Raw genomic sequence first — 17850 nt, 5'->3', positions numbered from 1 at the left:
AGAATTTAAGAAAGAAAATAGATGTACATAGGGGAAGGGAAGGAAAAACAAAATAAGATAAAAGAGAGGAAGGCAAACCATAATAGTCTCTTAACTATAGAGAACAAATTGAGGGTTGCTGGAGGGGAGGTGGATAAAGAGATGGGCTAAATGAGAAGGGAATAGGAATTTTAAATATTTGTCATCTTCCCAAACTGGTGGTTGTTAGGCTGCCTAGATCTCAATGAGCCACAGATAAGCCTTAGAAGGTCCCTTAAGTCATATAAAATTTAATAAGATACCCAAAACATCTACTAAATAAGAGGTTACTAACTCATTCTAAGGGATTTAAGGACTTAGCCGTTTGTTTGAAAAAACAGAACTTGTAGTTAAGACTGTTATCCCAAATAAAAGGTAAAAATTAAATTCCTGAGCCTGTGTTGTGGTCTTCAGTTCCTTAAATTTGTCTGGCTGAAGGTTTAGTCTTACAAGCTTGCCAAATGCCCAGTTTATAGGAACGAGTGAGGTAGTTTCAGCTGAAGAGAGAAAAATGAAACACAAGTGGCTGGGAGCCAGGCAGGGTCTAAGAACTTTTCCCAGGCTCTGCTCTGCCTCTGTTTCCCATCATCCTTAGGGAATCATTAATGGTTTCCCCACAAGAAATGAATTTCGTCAAATATATTTTAAAATGTGTATTATTTTTCCTTTTCCTCACTATCTCCCCTTAAACAGGAACAGGTATTTTATTACTTAACTATAAACACATTTTTAAAAAACTGACATAGGAAGAAAAATATGGATTAAATAATCATTTAGATTACCTATGTATTTAACTATTGCTCCTCTCATGGGAATTGACATTATATATTAACTGAAGATCATCTTGACTTCTAGAACTTACCTTTACTCACCACATATGATGCTTTATGAAGACACCTACTCAGGCAATATTATAACATATTATGGTACAACTTGGGGGAAAAATGCTAAGAAAATGAAGTAAACTTATAAAGACCAGCTACCTGTTTTTTCCTGTAATGCAATTTATATTAAGGAATCCATTACTTTTTACATTACCTCATAGGAAAGTCAGGCAGATCCCAGACTTTCAAGGAAGTGGAATGAAACAAAGGGTGAAATATAACCTTATGTTTTTTCCTTTCACCTAAAGGTTTAGTAAATGGGTCGCTTTAGTGGTGAGCTATATTTACTTAGGTATATATAATGTAAGTCTTTTTAATCTTTTAATTTTTCTATTAATAAAATATTTTAAGAGTAGTCAGGTTTATTTAAAAATTGAGTAGAGGGGCGCCTGGGTGGCGCAGTCGGTTAAGCGTCCGACTTCAGCCAGGTCACGATCTCGCGGTCCGGGAGTTCGAGCCCCGCGTCGGGCTCTGGGCTGGTGGCTCGGAGCCTGGAGCCTGTTTCCGATTCTGTGTCTCCCCCTCTCTCTGCCCCTCCCCCGTTCATGCTCTGTCTCTCTCTGTCCCAAAAATAAATAAAAAAAACGTTGAAAAAAAAATTAAAAAAAAAATTGAGTAGAGAAAATAAAGAGATTTCATATATTCCTTCAACCTCCACCCACACACCCTAATTATTATCATCTTGTATTAGTATGCTACATTTGTTACAATGATAACCAAATATTGATACGTTATTACTAACATCCATATTTTACATTAGGGTTTACCTTGTTCATTGTATATTCTGTAGGTTTTGACAAATGTATAATGACATGTATCCACTATTACAGTATCATATAGAATAGTTCCATTGCCCTAATAGTGCCCTGAACTCCACCTATTTTCCCTCCTCTATTCCTCCCTTCCCTTTTGTTCTTTTTAAAAAAAAATCACAATTTTCAACAGAAAAACATTGCCATTTCTTTTCATATGGTATGTTAGAACTACTGTTTTGTAGGGAAACTGAAACTTACCGGTTCAACAAATTCAAACTTCTTTTTTTCTTGAACCTCTTGAATTTTAAAGACATATTCTAATGATGCTTCATAAAAATTTTGATGCTCTCGGTCAATCAGTGTATCTGCCTAAGGAGTAAAAAAAGGCAAGTCATGACACAAAGTAATTATTGATGGCTCTATGTAGAAAAAGCCTCAAATCCTATTCTACTCCAATATCTCTATTAAAAGTTAAGTGCTACAAAAAGTTTTAATATAGCAATTCTATTATTATGTTTTGGGCATACAGGAACTAGGAAAACATAGTCCTTGCCCACCAAGTTTACAGGACATGGAGTATGAAGGGGCAGCAGGGAGTAAGTGTACCACATTCAGTACAAAAAATATGAAAAAGGCATCTAAATGTATATGAAAATCTATGGGATCATAGGAAAAGAAACTAGACTCAGGAAGAAAATGGTGGTATGAGTTGGGTCTTAAGATGAACAACTGGCAGTCAAAGATGAAAAAGTAAAGAGGCATGAAAGAGACTGACAGAGTTTGGCTGCAGAGTAAAAAGTGGAGGACAGGACGGTTAGTTAAGTAAGGCTGGCATCATACTTTAAAAAATCTTGGATGCTGCGTAACAAATTTTGGATTTTAACTGAGGGAGAATCATTTGAGAATATTCAGCAGAGTCATATCATTAGATAAACTCTTAGAAAGGGAATACACGTGGCAGAGGCAAAAAAAAAAATTCAATGGTTCTAAAATAGTGAACGATGCTCCATCAATGATATGCACATTTATTATTTATAACTGCAATAAGGTTCTACTGATAAAGCGTGAGAAAGTGTTACTGAGATAATTTTTTTTTGATGTTGCCCTCCTCTATGCCCACTATCATCTTCTGATGTCCTCTTTAAAACTGACGTTGGTTTACTAGTATAAGCATGATTTTACTTTTCTTTTCCAGTTTTGCACTCCTACCTGCCAGCTGAGATTACTAAAAGCAGATGAAAAGAATGGGCTCTCTGGAGTACTAAGTATCCACCAACAATAATTTGGGAGCAGAAAATTGCTTTTTGGATCCATTTAACAATGCTAATTTCACATAAGGAAGCTTTAAAAGAGAGAAAATCAGGTTTGCTGGCTTGGGCATCATAGCATCTTAAAATTTCATTTGAAACACTTTTAATAATAATTATATTTATTTGCTATAAATCTATTTATATAAATAAAAAATAGCCCGATATTATTAGCAACTCATTTTAGGTATTTTTAAAGTTGAGAATTCCAAGTTCCCGAACTAATATATAAAAAGAACATATAAATCAGGTAGGAAATTTGGACCAGAAACTTCTCAGCTCCCAGAAGACTGTTTAGGTATCAGCATTTCATACAAATCATTATATTTTCTTATGACTGTTTCAAGCAACATGGTATTTACAGACTCAATGGTAAGGAGGTATATAGGTGGTGGTATGCTAATCAATGTTTAACAACTGGCTCTCTGGTGGGCATACCTGATTTGTAGTATTTGCTGGTTTCAATGGTGTAAATATTCCCCAAATAGCCAATTCCAAACCACAAACCCAGCATCACTGAATGTGAGAGTTGGAGAGAGATGGGAAAATCAGCTCTCCAAAGGAATGCTCCAGTACAGCACTGGATGTAAAGGATGTGAGAATAATTTCAGTCTCAGAGATAACATTCCATTCCACAAGTTACCTCTGAAGCTTTCATTTACTTTAAAAAATAATGACATTGCTTATATTGGCTAGCACATAAGAACAAACTATAGAGACTACTAGACACCTTTAGAGCTTAAGATGGCTATTTGTGGTCAACAAAGCTGTGAAGATGGCACAGTACTCCTGAATGTTCTCCACTGAAAGGCCTGTTTACAAGGCTAGTCCTTGCTGGTATCTGGGAAAATGGATTTCAGGAGGGTACCTACCACCCTAAATGGTAAGAGTAGCTCACTGTTCCTAAATTGTGCCAACAATATGATTTATTTTGAACACCTGCTTTCCTTCTGGGGGTCTGGAATTTAAGGATATGACACACAGAGAGTACCTATGTGAGGAGCCCCCAATTAAAACCATGGACACTCAGTCTATGAGTTTCTTTCTAACAGACAACATTTTACACGTGTTGTCACAATTTATGGCTGGGGGAATTAAACATGCTCTGTCTCCACTGAAAGAGGACTCTTGTAAGTTTGTGCCTGCTTTCCCCCAGATTTCATTCTATGCATCTTCTGCTGATTTTTCATTATATCATCTTAGCAAATCACCAAACCTAGGGGTGGTCTTGGGGACCCCTGACCTAAGAGAATTGTCATTTACTCAGAAACTTATTTGCCATACACAATCCCATGTCATGAAAAGATGGGGGATGGGGGTGCAAGGAAGGATAAAAGAGAATAATGGCTCTTACCATTTGCCGGTAATAGATGTTTTCCATCATCTCCAATCTAGACAACTATATTCAATATACAAAACCTGCTTTGAAAGGTCATCCAGATGGTACAGAGCTAAAGGAATACTGTACTTTATTACCTTTCCAGTACAAGATTTAGAAAGGCATTCTTTTACTTAAGGTGACTCCTTTTTGTACTTATGCTAATAGTGTGTGGTTCAGTAGAAGGCACTTTTGCTCATATATCTACCAGCAACTTTTGCTTGATATTTTGTACTGGATAAGAAGGATAACCATACACTTTATTGTCCCAACTTTTATTTTATTTACTTATTTATTTTTATTTTTTTAAATCTTTATTTATTTTTGAGAGAGACAGAGAGAGAGAGAGAGAGAAAGTGGGGAGGGATATAGAGAGAAGGAGACACAGAATCCGAAGCAGGCTCCAGGCTCTGAGCTGTCAGCACAGAGCCTGATGCGGGGCTTGAACTCACAAGCTGTGAGATCATGACCTGAGCTGAAGTCAGATGCCCAACCGACTGAGCCACCCAGGTGCCCCTTGTCCCAACTTTTAAAACTAATAGGGAGCATTAGTAATATTCATGCCAGAACAATATGTATAAACTATTGTTTACTAGACAAAGGGGGCAGTAAAGTCATTCTGTTAAAAAAAAAAGTTAATTTCTTAAGAAAACCATAGAGTTTTGCAGATACTTAAATTCTTCCCCAGATACAATAAGCTACTTACGTTAACTTAAGGCAAGAAAAAACTTGATATGACATTTGTCGAATCACCCACAAAGAAGAAAGAATTTAAGCTGGACTCTGAAGAATGGAGGGGTTTACAGTAGGCAGAGATAAAAGGAGAACAGTTTAAGACAGGAAATATAGTCAAGAAAAGTTATGTTTCAGTAGACTGCAAGGTTTAGAATAATCAAATGTGAGAGTTAAGGAGTAAGATAGCATGAGTGACAACTTCATCATATACACAGGGTAAAAGCTTGAGGAAGATGTTGATTTGTCAAAGTAGCATTTCAAGAAGATTAAAGTGGGGACAGTAGAATATATTGATTGAATGGCAAAGCTGGGTATATGTGATAATAAAAGACTTCTAGGGGTAAAGGTGTTTATATATCCCAGTAAGAAAAAAAGAAGTTGAAAGATGTGGGTGTGAGAAGCAAGGAGGAGAAAAAGCCAAAGATAATTTTGATAAGAGATAATACCAGCACTAATAGAATTAAAGAAATGAAAAGTAGGAGGAAATCTGAGAAAACCGTGAGGTGAAATTTCACACATTCACTAAATGATAGTCTGAACCAGGAACCACCAGGCAATGCAGGTGGAGAGATATGATGAAATCATGACCCATGAGACATTCATTAAGATGTTACAGAGAGTATGGAAGAAGAGATTTCAGGGACACACACTCTATAACAATTGAGGCATAATGGTAGATCTAAGGAAGTCCTTTCATTTAGGAGGTGGAGATAAGAGGAACCTGTTGAAAGACTATTTAGTGATACATGGAAAACCAAAAGTTTTTCTATGAGAAACTTTTTCTCCTATATTTTTTCCTAATTATGAAAGTAATATATATTCATTATATTGAAGCTTACTCATTATTCATTATTATAAATATAAAAATAAGAATTATAATCCTACTGTTAATATTTTTATATGGAACACACACCACCTTAAACAAACTGGATAATACTGTACATTCCAATGAGTATTTCTCAATGTATTTAAATAATTTGCAAATAAAACTTTTTACAGGCATATTACATTCCATTTTGGTCAAGCTATATTGGTATATTTACTCCAATCACTCATTTGTGCCATTTTCACATGTTTCTAAACTTTTGCATTGTGAATAACTCTTGCATAAATATATTTATACAATTTATTTTTTTTGCTCATGTCTGATAATTCCTCTTAAGTAAATTCCGGCCAATATAAATGATTTCAATTATCCTGCACATTTAAACTTTGTTGAAATAAGTTGCCAAATTTACTTCAGGATTGAATGAATGAGTTTATGTTCCCACCATAAAAGCAAAAGTGTACTCAGTTTCCCATACCTTCACTAACTATGTATATTATCTTCTCATAAGTTACAATAATATCCTGCTGCATGTGACACTGAAACTTACAATACTTATTATGTGTTTATAATTGTAAGTTTCAGTGTCACATGCAGCAGGATATTATTGTAACTGTGATGCTTCTAAGCTTTGGTTTCCTTTTTCAAGTTTATGTTGGCTCCTCAGAATCTTTTGTGGTTCCATACAAACTTTCAGATTATTTGCTCTAGTTCTGTGAAAAAATGTTGTTGGCATTTTGATAGGGATTGCACTGAATATGTAGATTTCTTTGGCTAGTATAGGCATTTTAATAATTGTTTTCCAGTCCATCAGCATGGAATGCCTTCACATTTTTTTCTGATCATCTTAAATTCCTATCATTAGTGTTTTTCGTTTTCAAAGTATATAGTATAGTCTTTCAGAGTATATAGTATAGTCTTTCACTATACTGGTTAGGTTTATTCCTAGGTATCTTATTATTTTTGATGCAATTGTGATTGGGACTGTTTTCTTAATTCTTTTTTCTGCTTCTTCATTATTGTTGTGTAGAAACGCAACAGATTCCTATACATTGATTTTGTATCCTGAAACTTGACTCAGTTCATTTACCAGTTCTAGCAGTTGTTTGGGGAGACTTCTGGGTTTTCAATATAGAGTATCATGTCACCTGTAAATATGAAAGTTTTACTTCTTCCTTACCAATTTAGATGCTTTTTATTTCTTTTTGTTGTCTGACTGCTGTGGCTAGGACTACCAGTACTATATTGAATAAAACTGGTGAGACATACTTGTCTCATTTCTGATCTTAGAGGAAAAGCACTTAGTTTTTCCCCATTAAGGATGATGTTCACTGTGGGTTTTTCATATATGGCCTTTATTATATTGAGGTGTGTTCCTTCTAAACTCAGTTTGTTGAGGGTTTATTCCATGAATGGATATTGTACTTTGTCAAATGTTTCTTCTGTGTCCATTGATGATCATATGGTTCTTATCCCCTCTCTTATCAATGTGATGTATCATGTTGATTGATTTGTGAATACTGAACCACCATTTCATCATAGGAATAAATGTCACATAGTTGTAGTGAATGATTTTTTAATATACTGTTGAATGCTATTTGCTAGTATTTTCTTGAGAATTTTTACATCTATGTTCATCAGAGATATTGGCCTATAGTTCTCTTTTTTGTGTGTGATGTCTTTTTCTGGTTTTGGTATCAGGGTAATGCTTGCCTCTTACAATGAATTTGGAAGTTTTCCTTACCTTCTATTTTTTGGAATACTTTGAGAAGAATAGGTATTAATTTCATTAAATGATTGGTAGAATGTGCCTGTGAAGCCATCTGGTACTGACTTTTGGTTTGGGGAATTTTTTGATTATTGATTCAATTTGTTTGCTGATTATCAATCTGTTCAAATTTTCTATTTCTTCCTGGATCAGTTTTGGTAGGTTATATGGTTCTAAGACTTTATCCATTTCTTCCAGGTTGTCTAATTTGTTGGCATAGAGTTTTTCATAATAGTCTCTTATTATTATTTGTACTTCTGTGGGGTCAGTTGTTATTTCCCCCCTCTCATTTGTGATTCTTTTGAGTACTTTCTTTTTTTTTCTTGATAAGTCTGGCTAGAGGCTTATCAATTTTATTTTTATTTTTTTATTTTATTTTATTTTAAAGAACCAGCTCCTGGTTTCATTGATCTGTTCTAGTGTTATTCTAGTTTCTACATCAGTTGCTTCCGTACTAGTCTTTATTATTTCTTTTCTTGTTGTGGTTCAGGGTTTGGTCTGTTGTCTATCACTAGCTCCTTTAGTTGTAATGTTAGGCAATGTATTATTATCTCCTTTAGCTTGTATATCTGAGATATTTCTTGCTTCTTGAGGTCAGCCTGTATTGCTATAAACTTCCCTTTTAGAACCACTGTTGCTGCATCCCAAAGGTTGTGAACTGTTATATTTTCATTTTCATTTGTTTCCATGTAATTTTGGAAATGAAATGAAATGAAAAGCATATGAAAGCATAACAGTCCAAAACCTTTGGGATGCAGCAAAGGCTGTCCTAAAAGGGAAGTTTATTGTAATACAGGCCTACCTCAAGAAGCAAGAAAGGTCTCAAATATACAACCTAACCTTACACATAAAGGAGCTAGGAAAGGAACAGCAAATAAGGCTTAAAGCCAGCAGATGGCAAATAATAAATACTAGAGCAGAAATAAACAATATACAAATAAAAAAAGTACAAAAAAACAATATACAAATAAAAAATATACAAATAAAAAAAACAATATACAAATAAAAAAACAATATACAAATAAAAAAACAATATACAAATAAAAAAAATATACAAATAAAAAAATTAAGAGCTAGTTCTTCGAAAGAATTAATAAAATGGATAAACTCCTAGCTAGACTTATCAAAAAGAAAACAGAAAGGATCCCAAAAAATCACAAATGAAATGGGAGAGATCACAAGCAACACCACCAAAATACAATTATAAGAGAATACTATGAAAAATTATATGTCAGCAAACTGGGCAATCTGGAAGAAAAGAATAAATTTCTAGAAACATACAAACTACCAAAACGGAAACAGGAAGAAATAGAAAATTTGAATAGATCCATAACCAGCAAAGAAACGGAATTGGTTATCAAAAATCTCCCAATGAACCAAAGTCCAGGGCTAGATGGGTTCCCAGGGGAATTCTACCAGACATTTAAACAAGACTTGATACTTACTCTTCCCAAACTGTTCCAAAAAAAAAAAAATAGAAATGGAAGGAAAACTTCTGAACTCATTCTACAAGGCCAGCATTACCTTGATTCCAAAACCAGACAAAGACTCCACTTTTTTTTAAAAAAGGAGAATTACAGGCCAGTATGCTTAATAAACATGGATGCAAAAATTATCAACATGAGACTAGCAAATCGAATCCAACAGTACATACCAGTGGGATTTATTCCTGGGCTGCAGAGCTGATTCAATAGGTACAAATCAATCAATGTGATACACCACATTAATAAAAGAAAGGAAAAGAACCATATGATCCACTCAAAAGATACAGAAAAAGCATGTGACAAAATACAGCTTCCATTCTTGATAAAAACCTTCAACAAAGTAAGGATAGACGGGACATACCTCAACATCATAAAGGCCATATACAAAAGACCCACAGCTAATATCATCCTCAATGGGGAAAAACTGAAAGCCTTTCCACCATGGTCAAGAATGAGTGAAGGATCTCCACTCTCACCATTACAATTTAACATAGTACTGGAAGTCTTAGCCTCAGCAATCAGACAACAAAAAGAAATAAATCACATACAAATCAGCAAGGAAGAAGTCAAACTTTTACTATTTGCAAAATACTCCACCAAAAAATTGTTAGAATACATGAATTCAGAAAAGTTGCAGGATATAAAATCAATGAGCAGAAATCTGTTGCATTTTTATACACTGATAATGAAGTAGCAGAAAAAGAAAGTGAGGAATCAACCCCCTTTTACAATTGCACCAAAAACCATAATATACCTAGGAATAAGCCTAACTAAAGAGGTAAAAGATCTGTACTCTGAAAACTATAGAAGACTTATGAAAGATATTGAAGGGGACACAAAGAAATGGAAAAGCATTCCATACTCATGGATTGGAAGAAAAAAAACATTATTAAAGTTCTACACTATGCAAAGCAATCTACACATTTAATGCAATCCCTATCAAAATACCACCAGCATTCTTCATAAAGCTAGAACTAACAATCCAAAAATTTGTATGGAGCCAGAAAAGACCTCATATAGTCAAAGCAATTCTGAAAGTGAAAAACAAAACAAGAGGCATCACAATTCTGTATTTTAAGCTATATTACAAAGCTGCAGTCATCAAGACAGTAGGGTACTGGCACAAAAACAGACATACAGATCAATGGAACAGAGTAAAAAACCCAGAAATTGATCCACAACTATACAGTCAACTCATCCTTGACAAAGCAGGAAAAAATATCCAATGGAAAAAAGTCTCTTCAACAAATGGTGTTGGGAAAACTAGACAGCAACATGCAGAAGAATGAAACTGGACCACTTTCTTACACTATACACAAAAATAAATTCAAAATGGATGAAAGACCTAAATGTGAGGCAGAAAACTATCAAAATCATAGAGGAGAGGTGCCTGGGTTGCTCAGTCAGTTAAGCGTCCAACTTCATCTCCAGTCATGCTCTCGTGGTTTGTGAGTTCAAGCCTCTGCTAACAGAGTCTGCTTGGGATTCTCTCTCTCTCTCCCTCTCTCTCTCTCTGCACCCCCCCACTCATGCACACTCTTTCTCTTTCTCTGTCTCTCAAAATAAATAAATAAACTTAAAAATATTTGTAGAGAAGAACATAGGCAGCAACCTCTTTGACCTCAGCTGGAGCAACTTCTAACTAGACACATAGCCAGGGGGAAGGGAAACAAAAGCAAAAATGAACAATTGGGACCTCAACAAGAGAAAAAGCTTCACCACAGCAAAGGAAACAATCAATAAACCTAAAAGGCAGCCTACGAAAATGGGAAAAGATATTTGCAAATGACATATCAGATAAAGGATTAGTATCTAAAACCTATAAAGAATTTATCAAACTCAACAACCAAAATATAAGTAATCTAATTAAGAAATGGGCAGAAGACATGAATAGACACTTTTCCAAAGAAGACATCCAGATGGCTGGCTAACAGACACATGAAAAGGTGCTCAACTTCACTCATCATTAGGGAAATACCAATCAAAACCACAAAGAGCTATCACTTCACACCTGTCAGAATGGCTAAAATTAATAACACAAGAAACAACAGGTGTTGGCAACAATACAAAGAAAGGGGAACCCTCTTAAACTGTTGGTGGGAATGCAAACTGGTGCATCCACTCTGAAAAACAGTATGGAGGTTCCCCAAAAAGTTAAAAATAGAACTATCCTATAATCCAGCAATTGCACAACTAGGTATTTACCCAAAGGATACAAAAATGCTGATGTGAAGGGGTACATGTACCCTGATGTTTATACCAGCATTATCAACAATAGCCAAACTATGGAGCAAGCACAAATGTCCATTGATTGATGGATGGAAAAAGAGATGTGGTGTGTGTGTATATATATATGGAATATTATTCTTTCATCAAAAAAGAATGAAATCTCACCATTTGCAACAATGTAGATGAAGCTAGAGTGTATTACGCTAAACGAAATAAGTCAGAGAAAGACAAATACCATATGATTTCACTCATATGTGGAATTTAAGAAGGAAAACAGATGAATATATGGAGGGCAACAAAAAGAGAACAAGGGAACAAACCATAAGACACTATTAAAGATAGAGAACAAACTGAGGTTTGATGGAGGGAGGTGGGTGGGAGATGGGCTAGATGGGTGATGGTATTAAGGAGGGCACTTGTTATGATGAGCACTGGGTGTTGTATGTTAAGTGATGAATCACTGAATTCTACTCCTGAAACCAATATTGTACTGTATGTTAACTAACTAGAATTAAATAAAAATTTGAAGTAAAAAAAAAAAAAAAAAAAAAAAAGAATAGCATGTGTATTCTGCTGTTTTAAGATGGAATGTTCTGAATGTATCTGAGAAATCCATCTGGTCCAGTGTGTCATTCAAAGCCATTCTTTCCTCGATGATTTTCTGTTTAGATCGTATCACCATTGATGTAAGTAGGGTATTAAAATCCCCCACTATGGTGTTACCATCAATTAATTCCTTTGTGTTTGTTATTAATTCCTTTATGTATTTGGATGCTCCCATGTTAGGCACATAACTATCATCTTCTTATTGGACTGTCCTCTTTATTATTATGTAATATCTTTCTTTGTCTCTAATTAGTCTTTGTTTTAAAGTTTACTTTGTCTGATATAAGTATTGGTATTTCAGGGGCGCCTGGGTGGCGAGGTCGGTTAAATGTCCAACTTTGGCTCAAGTCATGATCTCATGGTTTGTGGGTTCGAGCTCCACATTGGGCTCTGTGTAGACAGGTCAGAACCTGGAGCCTGCTTCAGATTCTCCCTTTCTCTCTGCCCCTTCCTCCACTCATACTCTGTCTCTATCTCTCCAAAAGGAAATAAAAAAAAGTAAGTATTGGTACTTCAGCTTTCTTTTGACATCCATTTGCAGGATAAATGTTTCTCCAACCCCTCACTTTCAATTGCAAGTATCCTTAGGTCTAAAATGAGTCTCTTATACGCAACATATAGATGGGCCTTGCTACTTTATCCATTCTGTTGCACTATGTCTTCTGATTGGAGCATTTAGTCCATTTTACCTTGAAACTAATTATTTATAGATATGTATTTATTGCTATTTTATTACCTGTTTTATGGTTTCTTAAGATTTTCTCTGATCCTTTGTCTTTCTCACTTTCATGGTTTGCTGGTTTTCTTTAGTGATATATTTGGATTTCTTTCTCTTTATTCCTTGCATATTTATTAGTGGTTTTGATTTGTGGTTACCATTAGGCTTGTATATAACATTTTCTGCATATAGCAGCCTGTATTAAGATGATGATCATTTAAGTTTGAACTCACTGTTTACTCCTCCCCTCCCCATGTTTTAGGTATATGGTGTCATATTTTACAACCTTCAATTTTGTCAGTCCTTGACTGAAACTTTATAAAAATACTCATTTTTACTGCTTTTTTGTTTCCTTACTTCATGCTCCCACTTGTGGTCTTTCCTTTCACCCAAAGAGCCCCTTTCAATATTTCTTGCAGGGCTGGTTTATTTGTCATGAACTCCTTTAGTTTTTATTTGTCTGAGAAACTCTTTAGATCTCTTATTATGAATGATAGCATTACTGGATAGAGTATTCTTGGTTGCACATTTTTTTCCCATTCAGCACGGTGAGTATATCATGCCACTCCCTTCTGGCTTGGAAAATTTCTGTTGAAAAATCCCATGGTAACCTTAACGGGGTTTCCTTTGCATGTAATTGTCTTTCTGCTTGCTTCTTAAAAAAATTATCACTATATTTGCCATTTTAGTTATACCATGTCTTGGTGTGGGAGGCATGGCTTAGTCAGTTAAGTGTCCAACTCTTGATTTTGGGTCAGGTCATGATCTTAGAATCATGAAATTAAGTCCCACATCAGACTCCGCACTGGGCATGGAGCCTGCTTAAGATTCTCTGTCTCCCTGTCCCTCTGCTCCTCCCCTACACGCTCCTGCATATTTGCATGCTCTGATAGATAGATAGATAGATAGATAGATAGATAGATAGATAGATAGAGTGCCTTGGTATAGATTTGTTTTTGTTGACTTTGTTAAAGGTTCTCTGTGCCTCATGGATCTAGATATCTGCTTCCTTCCCCAGATTAGGGAAGTTTTCAGCTATTATTTCTTCAAATAAATTATCTGCCTGCTTTTCTCCTTTCTTCTTCTTCTGTGACTTCTATAATACGAATGTTATTATATTTGATGGAGTCACTGATTTCCCTAAGTCTATTCTCATTTTGCATAATCCTCTTTCTCTCTTTGTTCAGCTTGATTACTTTCCATTACTCTGCCTTCTAGGTCATTCATTCATTCCTCTGGTTCTTCCAGCCTACTGTTCATTCCATCAAGTGGGTTTTTCATTTTGTTTATTGAGCCCTTTATCCCTGTTATGTTCCTTATCTCTGTTAAGGGTCTCACTGATGGCTTTCGCTCTTTTCTCAAATTTACTGAGTATCTTTATGATCATTACTTTAAATTCTTTATCAGCCAGATTACTTAGATCTGTTTCATTTAGATCTCTGGCCTTGGCCTTGTCCTATTTGGGACAAAGTCCTCTGTCTTCTCATTTTGTGTAAGTCTCCATGCCTATGTTAGGAAAGCCAGGTACATCTCTTATGCTTGAGGGTAATGGCCTTATGAAGAGGTCCTGTAGTGACCTACACTGTAGTGTCCCCTGTCCAGGAGTGTCTCCAATGTATGCTGTATGTGGTCTGCTCTTGTGTCCTTTCATCCCAGTCATCTACAAAGTCTCTCTTTGCCTGCTGTGAGCAGTGTTTGGACCCTGGCCTGAATGTGGCATGTTTTAACTAGGTGTGCTCTGATCTGCTTGTGAAATGAGACACATTGCCACCGCCACTGGAACCTAGGCTACACAAAACTCCTGCATCTGGAGACGCAGTGTTGGCAGGGGTTTGGGCTGGTCTTTTGGGGGTATGGGCCTTCCATTCTGGAACTAAGGTAAACATGACTAGAAAGGGCATGGAGTTGGGAGCGAGGGCAGGACTTGGTTTAAGCAAGGTAAGTAGTAAGTGCCTATGCTGCAGTAGTTCCCACAGGTGGCCTTGTACTTATGCTGAGGGGCAGGGAAGGGAAATAGCACCTGCCGGTTCCTTTGTTCCTAGAAGGGTCTCTCTATGAATGCTACCTCTCTGGGACATGCTCTGGGATAACCAAGTCACCTCACCACTGAGTGCCCCCAAGTGCTCTTCAGATTCCTATTTCCACACTGTACGTCCACAGCCTGTTTGTCCTGCCTTCCCTCCCACAGAACTCCACGATTTAAGTCCCACTGGTTGCCAGAACTCATGAAATTCAGCCCCTCTTGCTTTCCAAGCCAATTGCCAAGGGGATTTGTTTTTCCTGTGCACTCCTCCATAGCATGTTAGTCTGTCTCTCGTCCTTCTCCACAATTATGGCTCCCTCCCCATCACAATGGCCATGATCCATTTCTCTCTCAAACTGTGTCTCTGCACTTCCTACCTTCTTTGATGTGGCTTCTTCTCTATGTTTAGTTGTGAAGTTTGTTCTCCTAGTCTTCAGGTCAATTTCTGGGATATTTAGCATGATTTGATAGTTATCTAATTATACTCATGGGATGAGGAAAGCCTAGGGTCCTTCTACTCCACCACCATCTTCTTCTCCATTCTGTGCTCTTTCAAATGGTTACCTCATATTTTTCCATTGAAGACTTTTTCACAGTGATTTGCAAATGCAACTTATACATAAGAGATGGTAATCCTGTGTCATATGTTGTACAAATTCCCTAAAACTTTTACTTTTCATTTGATTTAATACATTTTGAAATACAGATTATTTTTACATATTCTGGTCTTTCCACATTTCCTTTATGATCTCTTCCTCTTATACATAGAAATAAAGTGTCCAGTTACATATCAAATATTACTTCTTTTCATTTACTATAAAGCCTATAATCTTAACAAGTCTTTCTAATTCTGTTTAATCCAATGATCCATCTCATTGATAGCCTTGTAGTTTTATCAACACAAGCTGACCCCTAATTCAGTACTAAAAATGGGCAACCACTTATTTTCCATTAAGAAATCAACAAGAAGTCAAGTGTGCAGGTGAGAAGTCACAGAGTGGTGTTTTTGAAAACAACTTAATAAACTGGGTACTGACAGAAGTACCAGAGTTTCTCTGGAAAGGAACAGAGGTTACAGAATTAAATGCAAGCATGGCAGCTTCTCCCTTCAACAGGTTTGATTCTTGGAAGAGTAGAGGGAAAAAAAGCAATGCATATTTTCCCTTGCCTATTATGTGCTCTGAGCAGCTGCTCTGGCACAATTTGTGCACTGTGTTCTGTTGTAGGTTATGGCTCCTGGAAAAGAAGTATGTGCCTGCATGCACGTGTGTGTGTGCACATGAGTATGTGTGTGTGTGTGTGTAATGGGGCAAGTAGAGAATGCTATTAATCATATTATAGGTTTTCCTAGGCTCCAACTAAATACAGAACCAGAACAGATACTCTTTTCTACCATAGCCTGAGGGATTGAAGGCCACTAACAGGCAAATATTAAATACAGAGTTAGGTTGTCAGGGAAAACTGAATTATACCCTCTAGAGGATTTTAGAATTTGGATAAAGTTAGTACTTGCTTGATGGTTTAGGCAATATCTGAGTCTGAATCTATATCTTAAGAACATATAACCCTTTAAAGATTCTAAAAAGCACCCTTGATTTAGAAGGGGTGTATTTTTAAAATGGCACCTGGCCAAAGCCCTTGGCATGACAGATAGTGGTTTACTGGTGACAATAAGGTGAGCCTTCCTTTACATGACTACATTTACACACTCCATTCTTTTCTAGGTTTCTTGCAGTGTAATAATCAAAGAGGTATGTGAGCATTTAAGAAGTTTGGAACAGGTAAATATAATATTAAGTTATAACATAGTACTTCATAAGATTAGACATGCCAATGAAAACTAAAAATATGATTTTTCTTAATGACAGATTTTTCTCCATATCAATTTAGTCAGAAAATCTTTCCCTAGACACATAATTGTATATAAATATATCCTACTTTAATAACAGGTGTTAATAACAATGTATTAGTTATAATGAATACATGTGTAAATAACAAAAATTACCAATATTAAAACTTTTTTTAAAAAAACATTTTTTGAATGAGAGATTCAGTTCACTAAATGAGAACATAGGAGAATAGCAAAGAGCAAAAAGAAATAAAAATAACCCTCTCATGCCTTTTGACTCCAGGCATGCCTTTTGAGTCCACTGCATCCATACTCCAACTTAACAAGTATGCCTTGTGGGTGAATGTGGAGGTAAGGCAAATAAGGAATAAAGAGAGTGGAGATCCAGGTTTGATAAGCAGTTCAGGAAGGTAGGTGGCTTTGCTATGAAGATTAAGAGGAGGCATTTGAAAAAGGTTCTTGACTGAGATATCTAGAAGTACAAACAGAAGAGAAAGAGGAGACTGGAGGAGACTCAGCACAGTATAAGATTCCCTGCAAAGGTCTGGAGGGCAGTAAGGAACTGCAGGTGAATGAGTTCAACAACTCCCATGGTTCAGTGTCAGCCATGTGTCAAGATTTTATAGTTGCTAAGATATTAGATAATGGCAAGAGGGCCCAGGTTTTTTTTTTTTTTTTTTTCCAACTTTTTTTATTTATTTATGGGACAGACAGAGACAGAGCATGAACGGGGGAGGGGCAGAGAGAGAGGGAGACACAGAATCGGAAACAGGCTCCAGGCTCCGAGCCATCAGCCCAGAGCCTGACGCGGGGCTCGAACTCACGGACCGCGAGATCGTGACCTGGCTGAAGTCGGACGCTTAACCGACTGCGCCACCCAGGCGCCCCCCAGGTTTTGTTTTTAAACGTATCTGATCACTGGAACTGGAACAATATTACGCTTTAGTAAAAGGACTACTCGATTTTATTATACTTAAAAACAACCAATGATAAATATTTCAGAAAAAAAGGGAAGATACGGACTGCTTCCATGCATAGGTGTTAGTAAAATATTTCTGTTGCCTTGTTTTTTAAGAAAATTGAGGAGATCGTAGGGAAGATGGCGGCGTAGGAGGACGCTGGGCTCACCGCGCGTCCTGCTGATCACTTAGATTCCACCTACACCTGCCTAAATAACCCAGAAAACCACCAGAGGATTAGCAGAACGGAGTCGCCGGAACCAAGCGCAGACCAGAGGCCCACGGAAGAGGGTAGGAAGGGCGGCGAGGAG

The 17850-nt window shown here is 36.4% G+C and overlaps 1 protein-coding gene across 2 annotated transcripts in view; it reads right to left on the bottom strand.

The window, feature by feature from the left end:
* ARHGAP42 (Rho GTPase activating protein 42) overlaps window positions 1-17850 on the bottom strand; it is a 325984-nt gene that overhangs the window by 85578 nt on the left and 222556 nt on the right. For both annotated transcript variants that reach the window (XM_086678623.1, XM_086678622.1), the window contains exon 6: window positions 1916-2026. In XM_086678623.1, the coding sequence (XP_086534749.1) occupies window positions 1916-2026 (111 nt within the window). The remainder of the gene's footprint in view (window positions 1-1915; window positions 2027-17850) is intronic.

The sequence above is a fragment of the Puma concolor genome, chromosome D1, assembly GCF_028749965.1.
Source record: "Puma concolor isolate L17-30 chromosome D1, mPumCon1.1.hap2, whole genome shotgun sequence".
Taxonomy (NCBI): domain Eukaryota; kingdom Metazoa; phylum Chordata; class Mammalia; order Carnivora; family Felidae; genus Puma; species Puma concolor.
This window is presented reverse-complemented; position numbering and strand designations above follow the sequence as displayed.